The following is a 15,418-nucleotide window of genomic DNA, read 5'->3' on the forward strand; positions in this document are numbered from 1 at the left end:
AGAGATGATTACATTATTTGTTTTACAAAATTAATGCCAATCCTAAGGAATTAACAGAGTCTGACGTAAGTCCAGCGATTGGCAGTCGGTTTCCTGTGTATGGTTATTTGTGTGGAGTCTGACATAAGTCCAGCAATTGGCAGTCGGTTTCCTGCGTTTGTTTGTTCTTTGTGTGGAGTCTGACATAAGTCCAGTGATCGGCAGTCGGTTTCCTGTGTGTGGTTGTTTGTTTGGAGTCTGACGTAAGTCCAGCGATTGGCAGTCGGTTTCCTGTTTGTGTTCTGTTTGGCGTGCGTTAGCCGAGCTACAGGTGCTCTGATTCTTTCTCTGGTTAGAGAAGATACGTATGCATAGGATGCGACATCCTAGCGAGCACGCTTCCCGTATCCCCGAACTACGTCGACTCTGATGTTTGGTTCAGACAAACTACGTAGGACTAGGATGCGACATCCTGCCGAGTCACTTTCTTCCGTCTTTCATCTGTGTTTCAGTCCAGTTTTGTGCATTCTTTGAGCAGTTTCTTTAGCAACCTTTCTTCTATTCTTTCTGAGCGTGGATCCCGTCGAGTACGACGGATGCGTAGGGGTGCTAATACCTTCCCGTCGCATAACCGACTCCCGATCCTATCAATCTCTGGTCGTAAGACCATGTCCTTTCCAGGTTTACTTCGAGCGTTTCCTTTCCCTCCTTTGGGATAAATAACGCACGGTGGCGGCTCTATGTCTTTTCCCGCCGGTTTTTCGCGTAATGCGACACCGAGGAAGTTAGGCTCGAAGTTGAATGGAGTAAACTGGGTTCTACCAGTATACCTGGCTATTTGTTTAAGAACAATAGTTTCAGAATGGATTTGCATTATGGAGAAGGAGATTACCCTTCTTGTCATATAGGCATTTTGGGAGGACCTGAACTAACCCAAATTTTTGAGCAACAAGGTTAGGCTGATAGGTTATCAAAGTAACCTGAACCTTCGAAGGGTTGAGTCGAATGGTTAGAATCCTAAGGGTAAAAAAAGCTTCCCAAATTAGCAAGGATTCCGTCTCCTATTTCTTGGATGGAGATGGAAAGGTCCTAGTAAACCACTTAGGACCAATTTTCCTGAAGGCGAATGTGGCCATGCTCGAAGTGAAGACATGACGCTTAGCAAACATCATGATATAACTCATAAAAGTTGGTTGGAGAGATTGTCCTTCATCACTTGGAGTCAGCTGAGCTAACCTAGGGCCTTCGACCCTTCTGTTTCGGATCTCCTCAGCATCTTCGTCGACGGGGCCTTTGTTCGGCAGGCTGGCCTCGAAGGTGGCATTTAACCAGAGCTGCAGTAACCAAAAAGGACTAGATAGGAGAAGGTTCCCTTTGTCCCCCAAATTCTTCAGTTGAGCTACTCCATCGCTCATAGATTCATAAAGGCTCGCCAAGATCATCTCGCTTAGGCAGATATCGTGCCCCGTGTGTAGTTGGCTCACCAGAGTAAGATGTTTCTTGGAAACTTGTAGGGACTTCGAACAAAAAACAGAGTGTGACAACCACAAGGCCAAGAAGGCTATATGCTCCACGTCGGAGACAACACCAGTATCCTTATCACGGTAATGCGCAATGTGGGTCGAGTACGCTGCTCGAGTGGTTGAAAAAGTGATAGTGTCCATAAAGTCGATGTCGGGATCATAAGTATGGCCAATAGGCTTCGGCTGTATGATATCGGCCATGTCGAAGAGGGTTGGTATGGCCATACCATAAGGAAGGTGGAAGGTGTAGTGTGTACTATCCCTGAAGTACAACGAGGAAATCAACATGGGAGTGTTGTAATCTAAATTCAGTTTCGACAGCAAAATCAGGTCATATATTCCTATGTCTTTCCAAGCCTGGGCTTTAACTTTCTCTACTTTGGTTAAACAGTTTAGGTAATCAGCAGGTCTTTAAAGGTGGGAGTAGCACGGAAGGCTCTAAAACCATTATTCATAAACCTCAGATCTATAATATCCTCAGCCTTAGGGTTTTCAGTGGAGGGGGTTTCAGTTCAAGGGTTTCTAGCTTGCCCTATGGGTTTACGTTTGTGGTAAGAGGGGAAGAACTTTCTAAGCTTACTAGCATCAGTATCTAAATAAGCTAAGGGCCCAGATAATGCATAAGTCTTTTCAGAAACAGAAACAAGAATAAGTACCTGAGAGGCGTAAATTATGCGTTGTTCTTCTATCTGGGGCTTTGGTATGTATTGACAGTTGCCAACCGCAACTGGAGTAGATAACGTGGCGAATGGAGGAAGTCCGGAGATCTTTTTTGGAGCTTTTGTTCTGTTGGCGATGGTTTTGACATAAACACTTATTTCCTTAAGAGCTTTGCTTGAGGTTTCCATTGTTAGACTTTGAAGGAAATATGAGTTTAGTTGAAGAATGTGTGAAGAAAGGAGAGTTAAAGTGTTTGGAAATTCAGAAGGCGTAAGAAAAAATGTGAAATGGGTAAGTTGGTGAGTTTTATAGGCACGCTTGGAAGAAAGAGCGTTTCAAATCAATATTAATGGTGGACTAGTTAGTGTGACACGTGTCTCCCTTGGGCAGTGTAATGAAGATGTCAATTAATGATGTAACCCATAATTTCCCAGAGTATAGGAAACTTGATGAGTGAAAAAGATTCAGTTGTGGGCTGAAAAGACGTGGGTAGGAGAAAGACAATGATGACTCTGGCGTCACTAGACAAGTTGGAGAAACTGAAAAGTTTTGCTAACATTGGGACACTTGGCACAATGTCAGAGTTATCAAAGCGTCGAAACAGGGTCTCAAAAAATGTCTTTTTCTCACAAGTGTCGAAAATAACATTTTTGGGGGGCAATTTGTTAGCTCATATTTTTGACTCCCATTAAGAATTACCAAATTTAAAAATATATGTACAACTGTTTTCGACCAGGAAGGGATATTCAACCAGCTGAAGGTGATTCGACTAGGCAAAGTGAATAAGGATTAACATACAACTGAGACTTCAGAAGAATCTCTTAAAGAAACGGTTGAAAACGGTTTTCGATCAAAGATTCAAAATTCAAATAAGGGAGGGAACTTCGCCCTCATCAAAAACCGTTGAGAACACACGTGGAGCATAGTGGGTGAATGCGCACATGCAAGGCGTCAAGTGTATCAACGTAATTGAAGAACCATCAGAAACAATTATCTCGATCCAATATAAATATATGATCTTAGTGTTAGAAAAGTGTGTGTCAAATTGTGTATAAAAAACTGTAAATTTACCAAGTACTCGTGTGAAGAAGAATCGTAAATCACAGAATGTACGTTTGTTACATCATTGTTAGTTACTTCAAAGAAATATAAATTTTTCTTTACTTTTTTTTCCAGAAATATACTTCCTTACTTCTTCATTCAAAACACCTTCCTTTTACTTTGTCATTTACAGTTGTAAGATTTCCTTGTTCTTTCCTTACTTTCAACATTTACTTTACAGTCTTAAGATTCCCTTACTTTCGACATTTACTTTGTCATTTACAAATCATTTACAATTTCTCTCATTCATGTCACCCTTTTTGTTAGTTTTCAAACTCTAATCTTGCGCTTATTATTGAGCATTCGTTACTACCAAAATTCATTTTCAAAACGGTTAGCACATGTCCTAGGATCAATCTGATCGATCCTGTAAGTAACCAAATTTAGAAATTTGGAAGATCAACGGTTGTTTACCGATTTTCAAGGTAAACAGGTTGTTGATCAATTATATCTCCAAAGTCAACAATGGCTTTTTCTTACTTAATTTCTATGTTGAACGGACCGTGTGGGCGGCTTTGCTAGACTGCACCCGGGCGACTCATTTGTTAGGCGATGGGTGACCTAATCTAGGATTGTACCAAATAGGACATTGCACACTTACATGCATGTATAAACCTTCTTAGTAACAAAATTCATAATTTATTTAATGTCCAATGGGAGGAAGCCATACGAATTGGTGATGGAAGAGAGTTATATTCACCCCCTCAAGGGAGCATCCAATTTTATTTTTGCAAGAAGAAGAAAAGAAATTATGTTTTTGAGCTCATCTTCATCATTCAACCTCTTTTCTTGCGTTGGATTCAAAGTAAGACACAAATGTGGGCCTCCTTTTCAGGCTCTAATCTATGTTAAGATAATTTTCAATTTTATATGTTTTAGATGAAGACATTTGATAAACTAGTATGATGATATGGATTGTGTGTATTTTAATACATGAAATTGCTTGAATGATCCATGATAATTAGGTAACATTATCATGTGTTAGATGAGGGTTTGGAAGTGCAAACATATGAACTTCTTAGTTTTTGTGTGTTTCATTCAAATTAAGAAAGTTGTGAATAAACACTTTTATGCTATTTTAATCGAATAAGGGGGTGCATGAATTAATTCATGCAGTCGGGATTACACCCCTCAATTTTTTTATTCAAATCAAAATAATCCTTAAGTCGAACTATGGCACCCAAAATCCCCCAAACTTTATATTTATGCTTTGAAACCTAGTTTAAATTGGCTAATCACCCCCGAGGCTAATAAGGTGATCATATGCTTAATTATCACTCAATAATGACTTATATAAAAAGTAATGTATGATTAAGATTTGTCAAGATCAAGTATGAAAAGTATGATTAAGAGTATGCCTTCTTAATGAATAATAAGTGTGAATGTTAAGATATGATAGTAAAATATAACTGATTTATAGATTCTATAATAATTATCTTGTTTTAAAGACAAGTGTCTTAAGATGCTAAGAGAATCATATGCCAATAACATATTAGTATCTATGATATGATTAATCTAAATATATGTATGATAACTAACTGACATACCTATCATGGAAAAACCCAAACACCATATAAAGATTTACCATGATGAGTGTGATAACTATGAGTATTGTAAGGCAAACTTGGATGAGTTTATATATAGAGCAGTCCGAATCTTGAAAACTAAAAATATTGAGATAACAAAATTTATAAGCAAGTTTAGTGAGATAACAAGACTCATTTTAGCCTTTTATATGGTGATTCGATACATAAGAGAGGTAACTTGATAAATGGTTAAGTATTGTAAAGAAAACTTAGATGAGTTATGCTGACTAATTGATTCTGATTAGAGGAAGGCATGTACATATTAATATATGATCTCAAATTTATATTTACTTATATGAATTTAAGTTCTACGAGTCATGGGGGATGGTTACACTCCTGATTATATGCTTAGTTGTAAGAGACATGGTGTAGTAGAAATCATGTTAGACATATGGAGTCATATGGTTGACATATCATCTTCTTAATTAACCACAATTGTTGTAGGTATTAAAGGATAAATAGGTTATCATGATAGTTAAGACAAATTTCCACCTTGATTTGAGTAGTTGAGCATTAAGATATTTGATGGTTCTAGCTAAGGAACCTAAAAAATTAATATATCACCTTAAGTAAATTCTATATTTTAAATAAATAAATAAATACTCATAATAGATAGATATCAAAAACTTGATGTTGAAGATCCGATTCAATTATATTTTTGTTATACTAAATGAATAAACTATCATTATATTTCACTCAAATATGTTGCATTGTGAAACATTTATGCTGTAATTTTAACAAATAATATTTTATACATGTAATCTTTAATATATCCAAGATCATAAATTAATATTGTATTTATTATCCTAGGCATAAATTTTTTTGTTACTAATTTCATTGATATATGTAAATATAATTCAAGTCTTATTTTATAGAACTAATTTTTATGTTTTAATTATGATTTTGTGTAATTTTTTTATCAAAAATGATTTTGTTACAGTAAAAAATATTTTTATATAGAAAATGAAAGTTTGCACGTAACCCCCTCTTCATAGCAGCGTTGAGTTTTTCGGCTCATCAGTATCATCTTCTATTCTTCTTTCATTTCTCCTCGTGTTTATCGGAGCAAAAAAAGGAAACCCGCCATCATCTAATATAAACACTGAAAAAAAGCACGCCATGAAAGCTTTACTAAATCCCGAACCTATTCTCTCCCAAACCAGTTCATTTTTCCCCAACAAAACCCCAAACCCCACTCGCTTTCATCCTCATCCATTCCACAACCTCTTTCTCCAAGATCGCAACCGTTCTATTAGGCAGAGAAAGCTTGCTTTGACGGCAAAGGCTCTTTTGGATTCGGCCGCCGTCGAGCAATTCGGAGTTCCGGAGTTTGATGTTCGGAACCCGTCGTTGTCCTCTTCGTATCGGAGTTCGACATTGACTAGGCCTAACCAAACAGTGCTGGAGGCTCAAACTAGGGTTTGTACCGGTCCAACTCAAACTCGACCTCTTGATGATGAACAAGCCTTCAAGGTGTTTGATACAATTCTTAGATCAGGTTCTTCTTTCTTTCATCTCACGTTACAGTGTATTATGAACCTGGTGGGGTAACTAAGTTTGTTAAGAGATTAGAGCATATATGCTTCTTTTTTATAATTTATTTCAGCTAGGGGAGAGATTAGGGGTGAGGAAGAAGTTTCGAAAGCACAAATGGGGGCATTTTTTGCAGCAATGACAATTCGCGCAAACACCTTTCCAGAGGCGACACAATGGAGTGAAGGGGAGATGCGTGCAATGAAGACGTTCTGGCCACTTCTAGTTAGAGTTCTTCCACCTGACGTGGTATTCTTGGCTGATCCTGAAGGATTGATGATGGGGTTGGGAAGTTCAATTGGACCACAGTTTGTTGGCAATGGCACTACTGAAATGAGATTGGTCGGTGCTCTTAGAGAGGTGTTGGCCGGTGGTCATCTTGGATTCGAGGAAGTACAGGGTGTGTTGAAGGAAGTTCTTCCCTTCCAAGAAGGGGGCGAAAAGACTCATGGAGCAAGTGAGGCTTTGCTTGCGGCGTTTTTAATTGGTCAACGCATGAATCGGGAAACTGATCGCGAGTTAAAAGCATATTGCCTCGCATTTGATGAGGAAATTGGTATGAGTTTTAATATGATTTCAAATTTTGTTATGGCTTGTGTTTTGTTACTTTCTAAATTAGCACGGTTAGTATCGCTATTGTTAGTTGTTTCATAAATTGATTCTCTTAGGGCCCCCTCCTGTGGCTGATGTCAAATCGTTGACTCATTATGGTGAGCCTTATGATGGAAATACACGCTTCTTCAGGAGTACATTATTTGTTGCTGCTGTTAGATCTTGTTATGGGGAATCCTGCTTGCTTCATGGTGTAGATTGGATGCCTCCTAAGGTGTGAATTTTTTCGGTGTTGGTTGGTTAGGTTGCTTAAGTGGCAAACTAAGATACTTTCCTTTTTGAAATTCTATCCTCTGATATTTAATATTTGAATTCTTGTCTGTATTTAGGGAGGTATAACTGAAGAGCAGATGTTGAAGTTTATGGGGGCGAATATAAACTTATCCCCATTCAACGCCAAGAAACTTCTCGAGGTCTTTTTGTTTCCTACAAATATTTTGTAGCATTACAATGGTTTTTTTTTCTTTGTTTAGCCACTATAGATAATACTATTATGTGAGAGTTGAAATAGAGGACAATGAAAGCGCGTACGAGTGAATCTGCACATGTATAAATCACATGTATCGTGCTTGTTACATGTATTGGCTACCCTGTTTACATTATTTCTAACACACTCCCTCAATTTAGAGCGTATATAAATCATACGCACTTATAAACCTTTGAGCGTAAATGTTTTCACCTCACCCTACATGCTGGTTTTGTAGGGTTGAGTTAGGTCCAACCACACATTCTTAAGATGGTACCAGAGTCTCGTTTAGTTCCACGCCCCAAACGCAAATCCTAGGCGTGAGAGGGGGTGTTAAGAGTCCCACATCGGACAATCTATGATCTGAACATGTGTTTATAAGTGGGGGCGATCCTCACCCTACAAGCTGGTTTTGTAGGGTTGAGTTAGGCCCAACCTCACATTTTAAAGAAATTTCTTTTTAGAGAAAATAGAAAATACAATGAAGGATATGTCACAGTCAAGCAACTAATGCAGAGCAAATTCAATGGGAACCTGGACCATTTTGATATGCTAACAATGAGGGAAGTGATGATATTACCTACTCCCTTGGATTGTGTTTGAGAACCATTGGCCATTGAAACATTTTGCAAGTAAGGTAGAAAATTTAGAGAATTAGGACTTTTTACCCAAAGAGTAGTGTTAGTAACACTCACTTTTACACTCTTTCGAGCTCTCGCTCTCTTGTTGGGGGAGATTTATGTTGGTCCTATCATATATTAGAAATGGGTCCCACATAAATTCACTCAATAAAAAAGTGAGTGGTGAAAAGAGAGTAATAAAGTGAGTGTTTCTAGAACTCCTCTTTACCCAAAAATGATTATTGGCATCAAAATCAAAAAAAGCAAAGGACCTGTTAAATAGTGAATAGTAGAGACAAGCGAAAGAATTGCCATCGTATATGGCAATGGAACCTGAGCTGTAACACTCTTTAAATAAATAAAAAAAGCGGACTGTGTGATGATGGTGAGACTTGAGAGCTGGCATTCCTCGAAATAGGTGCATGAGTGAATATATACAAGTATACAAAGATGTACATTACCTTATTTTCATTTTGAAAAGTGCTAGCAAGTAGCAACACTCTCTAACACATACTCTTTATTGGTTAAAATTCATATGAGTCCCATCAAATCACGTGTCTCCCATTTAAATTTGGTGGGATTCAAAACAAACAAAAAAGTGTTGAAAGTGTGTTAAGAGTGTGTTCCTAGCGTTATTCTTTTCATATTTACATGATACTGTACAATCATAATTATCTTATGTATGCTATTTCTAACAATTTCTCTGTTTTTTTCCAGGATGATGAAGTTGGTTTTGCTTATGTAAGTCAGCGTGAAGCTCGCCCGTCTCTGTATGAGCATCAAACCATATATTATTTCTCTAGGCCTAATTAGCTATGGGTTTCTATTGGGAAAAGTTTTGATGCTTTTCTTTTGGAATTTCTAAAATTTGTGAAGTTGTCCTGTCCTGGTTACTCATCTACTTGTAGACATCTGGAATTTATAGGTTGAACAATAACTCATTCAGTCCCATAGACAGTTTTAGTCTAAATTATATTTAATCTTTACACATCAAAACCATTGAGTAAAGATCCTCCTGTTTTGGAATAATGTAAATATGCCCTGTAGCATAAGTTTGCTTCCCTTTTGGAGTGAAACTTGTCAGACCAAATTGAGACCGTATTATTACCATGTTAAAGAATTATATGGGCTATTTTCATTATTTGGAAACTATAGGGACATTTTTCAAATGTTTTTGCACTCTAGGGACGAATTGAATGTGTTATAACTATAGGGACTTATCCAGTATGTGGATCAGAAGAAAAAAACGAAAAGTAATAATTTGGAGAGAATGTGTATTCCATCTTCTTCATGTCTAACTATTCAAATTATAAGTAACAATGAGTAAAAATAAATGATTGGTAAAGAGTATTTTAAGCTAAATTATATTGTTAATTGGGGTAATGTTTGGTAAGGGGCTGTATTTATGTATATGTGGTATATAACAGTACTATTGGAATAGAGTAGGTTAAATTTTGTTATTTTTCTGCAGATACTCTTTAATTGGTATAAGGGAGCACATAAAGAAGCGCCCTCCACTTGCAACAACGGAAAAGGTTCAGCAATATGTAAAGGTGGGACTTAGACTTTATCTATTGTTAAGTGTTACTGGTCTGTTTTAGTTTATTGATTATTACTGTTGCATATTTAAAATGTGAAAGCCACAATCATACAGAAAACTTGATGCACTGTTCAAAAAGTCCCAGTGAATTATGAATTCATCCACATAGTCTATTTGTTGATTTTCGATGCATCATCATTATCTGTTAAAAGAATTCACAAATGGTTTTTCTACCTCACTATCTTTCCTCAATAATATGACCATTTAGTTTCACATTCTTCATACCAGATTCACAAGGTAAGAGAGTTTTAAGCACATGGAAGTTATTAAGTAAATCATGAAGAAAACTTTATGGTAATTTTGGGACCAGTTGAGTTTCTCAGCACAATTCTGTAATGTAATACTTCAATGCTGGCAGAGATTTTAGCTAAAGGAATTTTAGAAAGTTATACCATCTAAAACATGAATCCTTTGATGTTAAAAATTACCAAAGTAGAGTTCTTTGTGAAAGTCGATAATTAAAATTAAGACAATATTATGTGTGTGGCCTTGAAGTTTGATTTTTTTTGTATTGGTCCTTTAAGTAGTTCTTATCCGAATCGGTCCTTTATGTTACATTTTGTTTGCACTGTTAGCCTTTTTAATAAGTTTTTTTTAAAAGAAAAAGAGCACCTGCGTTTTAGTATTAAGATGACTCAAAATTTTGGCTAAAACGAGAGCGAGAACTAACAATTTTAAATCATATGCATGGGAGTGAAATTAGTTATAGCCAAAAGAGAGCATGGTTTGCATCCAACAAAAAATAGAGTAAAATTAATCTTCTTGTAATACTAACATCCGCATTTGTACCATGTGGAATACTAACATCATCACATCAATATTCAAAGGATGACATCACATAATATCACGAAAAGAAAAAAAAATACATCACGAAAAAAACAAAGCATATACTTTTAACTAATTATCCTTGATTCATCACATCTTGTTAATGACATCACATCTTGATTCACAAGTTCAAAACTGAGAGTAATTCATCTTTAGTGTGAGTCATGATGAATGGGCACCTTTATGCCGTTCATTTCTTGTGAAACAAAAGTTGTGGTTCACACAGTCATAAAAAGTAATATAAAAGACAGCATTGCAAGATGAGTATAACTTAAAGACTATCAGTGCAAACAAAATGTAACATAAAGTTTCAGTTTGGGAAAAAATAACTTAAGGACCAATCCAAAATAGGGGCAAACTTTATGGACTGCATATGTAATTTTGCCTTCAAAAATAATTCCTTGTTGCTCAAAGGAAAAAACATGCCTGTGCCTGGGAATCTGTTTCTCCTTTTATATCTAGAGCTACATATTGTTCTTTTCCATCACATGTATTATATTTATATTAAGATTGGAAATTTATTTCTTCACTTTTAGCTCACTTTTATTAAAGCTTAAGGGTCATATAACCAAGCCTGGCAACTATTTCAAAAAGAGGAAACAAATTTGGTTGATTTGTACGAAGTTCTGCATTTTGAAGTAAATTGTAGAAAATATGGTTAGGTGAGAAGGCATTTTGGTTGTAAACAAGAGGAGACCAATTGAACTAGCCCAATAGGGTACATAATATTTTATTTTTTTTACAAAAACCATCTGTTTATTTAGTTAATGATGTATAGTTTTTTCAACAGGCAAGTGGTAAGGAAGCTATTGTTGCTGGATTTTATCATGGAGGTTACGAAGAGTCGTTGTTAATGCTCATGAAAAGAAGGGGTGTGCATTCTGGTTTGGTAGTGAAGGTTGGATTTTACTATTTGTAATCTATGAACTTTTCCGCATATCTTTTTCTTTCCTAAACTATTGGTTGTATTTCAAACTATTTGTTTTTCTTCTCTTGCTATAATTGGTTAAATCGTACTATAATAATATAATTAATTTTAAAAGAGGCTTATGTTGTAGGGAGAGGAAGGAGCGCTCTCAATGACTACGAGATTGCGATCAGTTAGCACGACAAAAGGACTTCCAGTGAATTACTGTTCAGGGTTCCGTTCAGTTGATATTTCATCCATATCTGAACCTGGTGGTATGTACATGATTTCCTTATTTGATTAGTTCAATATATAATTTATTCTTAAATAGTAAATTTCATAAACATGTCTGCATCAATAGTTTTTCTTTTTTTTACTTTTTATTTCCAATGCACATTGACAACCCTTTCACTTTGCCAGATTCTGATTAGCAAACTGATCATTTTGCGTTGCATCATACCTTAGATCGATAAACTTAAAATATTGTTATTTCATATTGTAGGAGTTACACGTCAAGGATTTAGTCTTGAAGTCAATGCCAAGGACTATGGTTTCCAACCCACAGACACACCAAGAACCGATAGATCTGTAAAATTTTCTAGATTGTGTTTTTCTCCTTTTTGTAATGTTCTATCCAATATCTTGCAAGAAATATGGTTGCAAATCACTAAGGCCTCAATTATTTTGATTTTATTGGGATAAAAACTTTTTTTTTTAAATTAAAAAAAGCCTAACTAAAACAAATGCACAACTAATATGATGTCCTGATTCTTATATTCTGATTATGTATGTCCCTCGATCCAACAAATACATGCAACCGCTCTGAAAATTCACTTGCTGACACATACTGTTTTTAATCTTGCAGTTTTCCATTTCTTCTTATTTGTTTCCTAGACAAACTTTGTAGATTATTTGTTACCTTTCTATGTTCGTTTTCTGCTGCATAAGTTATGTTTAACCATGTAAAGGAGTGTTTGTAGATGTAAGGATTGACTGAAAATGAGTTTATGAAAACAGTGAAAATATGTTAGTTCCATTTTGTCAGCCATTATAATGGTCCATGCCCAATTCATTTTAGTATTAAGTATCTCGTGGACTCGTGATTTTTTGTAGTGAGCTATACTCCACTTTCAAGCATAGTTTTTGAAAAGTATGAAACTTTTTACTTGCAATTCTAATGCCTGCCTTTGTATATGCTGTTTTCCCCATGAGCAATGGACGGCCCCAAATTGTTTTGAATTGCTTACTGTTCTCAACTTCTCATTCTTTTTGAAATATTTGACTGAGTGCACTCTTTTGAACTTCAGGTCTCAAGGAACATTGAATTGGGTTTATCAGCTCTCAGCGGTGAAAAAGGACCAGCATATGATCGAATTGTCTTGAATGCTGGAATGGTGGATCACTTGCTTGGTGCTGAAGGCGCGGAAGATATATCTGCTGCCCTGGATAGAGCCAGAGAGGCCATTGACAGTGGTAGTGCGCTGAAACGGATCCTAAACTATATCAAGCTCTCCCACAAAGTTACTTGAAATAATTCCTAAGACAAGAATTGCAAATAACTTTTTTGTAGACAATATACGGGACACAGGAGGGATTAAAGAGGAAGGGAAAACCTCAGATAATGATAAATTATTGGAGAGAAACTTAAGATTTGATTCATTTTATCAATCAATTTTGAGGTTTTGGTTACACCTTTGTATAACATTCTACAACATGTTTGTAAGTAAAATACTAGTTTTCAATATTTGAAAATTTTGTGCATTGTTTTATAATAGAAGTGTCACCATGTGAACTCTGGGACATGTCTACTTGCAGAGCTGCTTTTATCCCTCAATCCGATCTAAAAAACTGATCGTCTACTTGACAGATGATTTGACCAATGCATATGTGTGTTTGAAGGTTTTTGCAGGTTTTTGCCTGAATGTTTTATCTGAAATTTGAGGTAATCATCATCGATGTTGAGGTAATCATCATATGACCACTCTCATGTTGAGGTAATCATATGATGTTTTATTACTCTCTCCGTTCGTTTTTAAGTGTCTATTTTTTACTTTTTACACATACCAAAAAAGTTAATCATTATTGTTACTTTTTAAACAATAATTCTCATTTTATCTATAATACCCGTAATAATATCCTACATTCATTTTACTTTTTCTCTCTCTGTAATAATTATATAGGGGTAATTTTAATAAAAATGCATTTAATATTACCTTAAATTCTGTAAGTGACAATTAAAAAGAAACAAAATTTTATAAAGAAAATGACACTTAAAAAGGAACGAAGGGAATATAATAAAACTTTGATGAGACTACGGTTTGAAATACATATCGATGAAATAATTTGAAAGCGAATTCTAAAGCAGAAAATTATTTGGCTAGGAAATTGATCAGTGAATTAAATCAATTGACAAGAATGATTGATAGTAAAAGTTAATTGATTGAAATAGTAACTTTAGAACGAAGTAAACCGACAAAGTCAAAGATAAAGTTGCCAAAGAAATGTTGATAAAACCATAGACTTAATTTTTTTTTATGATGTTCATATTTGTCTTTATGGATAAGGTAGCGACTTCATTGATGACGATCCAATACAAAATATATAATTGACTTATCTTATTTTTATTGAAAAATACATACAAGCTCACTATTTTAATCTTATCTTATTTTTATTGAAAAAATATCCACAAGCTCACTATTTTAATCGTGAGAATAAAATTGACTATTATACATAGACAATGTCTGTTGGACAGTCTTATCAACGCGTCTCAATTATCAGGTAATTTAATTTTAAAAAAAATCGACATGAAAGTAAAATTGATGAAATAGCTGGCTAATCAACAAATATAAATAAGTGATATAGAGTCACTTGTCCCTGTAATGCTTTGGTTGTAATTGTCTAAGATGATTACTTTTTGAGATTTTTATTTTACTGTGTGGTTCATACTTTACAAAAAAATTTAAAATTATTCTAAAATATTTTTAGATATATATCTTCGGACACACTTTAAATTTCATCATCCTTTGTAAATTAAGTCGCCATTCTATTTTTGTCAAAAAATGGTCTGAAGATGCATTTGTAAATATTTTTGGGGTGATTCGAAGATGGATTTTCGAAAACGTCTATTTCGAATATGTATCTCTGAAAACTTACTTGCATGCATCTTGGGTAAAAACATTGCCCTAATTTTTTTTGTGAATTCAATGTCATTTTAATTCAACTAAGAGTGCCATAATTTGATTCAAACATTAATATTACCATGTTTATTCTCAAAGTATGGAAAATAATACTAAAACATCCTAAATACAAATAAAAACATAACCTATTGTGTATGTTTAATTATAACCCCTTGACTTTTCCTCTGTCGCCGATAATCAAAGGCATTATGTGCCTCGGTAAGAATGAAACGTGTTAGGACAACCACGTCATCGCCACCTCTCTCAAACATCCCAAACTCTATATCCTCATAGGTAATCAACATAATATTTTGACAGATCGACAACACATCAATGCCATGGTCATCACTGACCTGCTCATTCTCCAGGATCTTCTCATGAGCAGGCCTAGGTGGATGTCTAGGAGCGTTTGATGTCATGACAGGGCACGACACACTATATAACTAAGTCATGTAACCGTCTACATAAGACTACTGACTTGTGCTTGACATACTCCGATACTCCTCTGGTACTTGATGTCTCTAATAATTCGCCAGTATGTCATCAAGATGTTTGCAGACCATGGTGTTAGGAACAAACTCGAAGGGGAATCTCATAATGATCTGCCCATATCCAAACTGATGCATGCATCACTCCGACAAATACCTGCACATCAGATTTGCCCCACATGTCAGCCATCCAAAGTAAAATGAAATGGGGTCGAAGGCAACAATGTCCAGGTGAGTGGTGTATGGTATTCAGTTGATGTCATCATGTTGAGTCTGATCAATACACAAACGGAACATCTGCACAACATCATTCCCTCTGGGCAGGAAATATAGGCAAACGTG

The 15,418-nt window shown here is 35.5% G+C and overlaps 1 protein-coding gene across 1 annotated transcript; it reads left to right on the top strand.

Moving 5' to 3' along the window:
- The first annotated feature begins 5,833 nt into the window (after positions 1-5,833).
- Positions 5,834-13,214, top strand: LOC127074935 (uncharacterized). Its single transcript, XM_051016358.1, has 10 exons — positions 5,834-6,347; positions 6,456-6,938; positions 7,051-7,208; positions 7,324-7,407; positions 8,798-8,850; positions 9,552-9,633; positions 11,296-11,403; positions 11,564-11,687; positions 11,915-12,000; positions 12,720-13,214. Exons 1-10 carry the CDS (start codon positions 5,969-5,971, stop codon positions 12,939-12,941), a joined length of 1,779 nt encoding a protein of 592 aa, XP_050872315.1. The 5' UTR covers positions 5,834-5,968; the 3' UTR covers positions 12,942-13,214.
- Positions 13,215-15,418: the final 2,204 nt, after the last annotated feature.

Source organism: Lathyrus oleraceus, chromosome 4 (genome assembly GCF_024323335.1).
Source record: "Lathyrus oleraceus cultivar Zhongwan6 chromosome 4, CAAS_Psat_ZW6_1.0, whole genome shotgun sequence".
Taxonomy (NCBI): domain Eukaryota; kingdom Viridiplantae; phylum Streptophyta; class Magnoliopsida; order Fabales; family Fabaceae; genus Lathyrus; species Lathyrus oleraceus.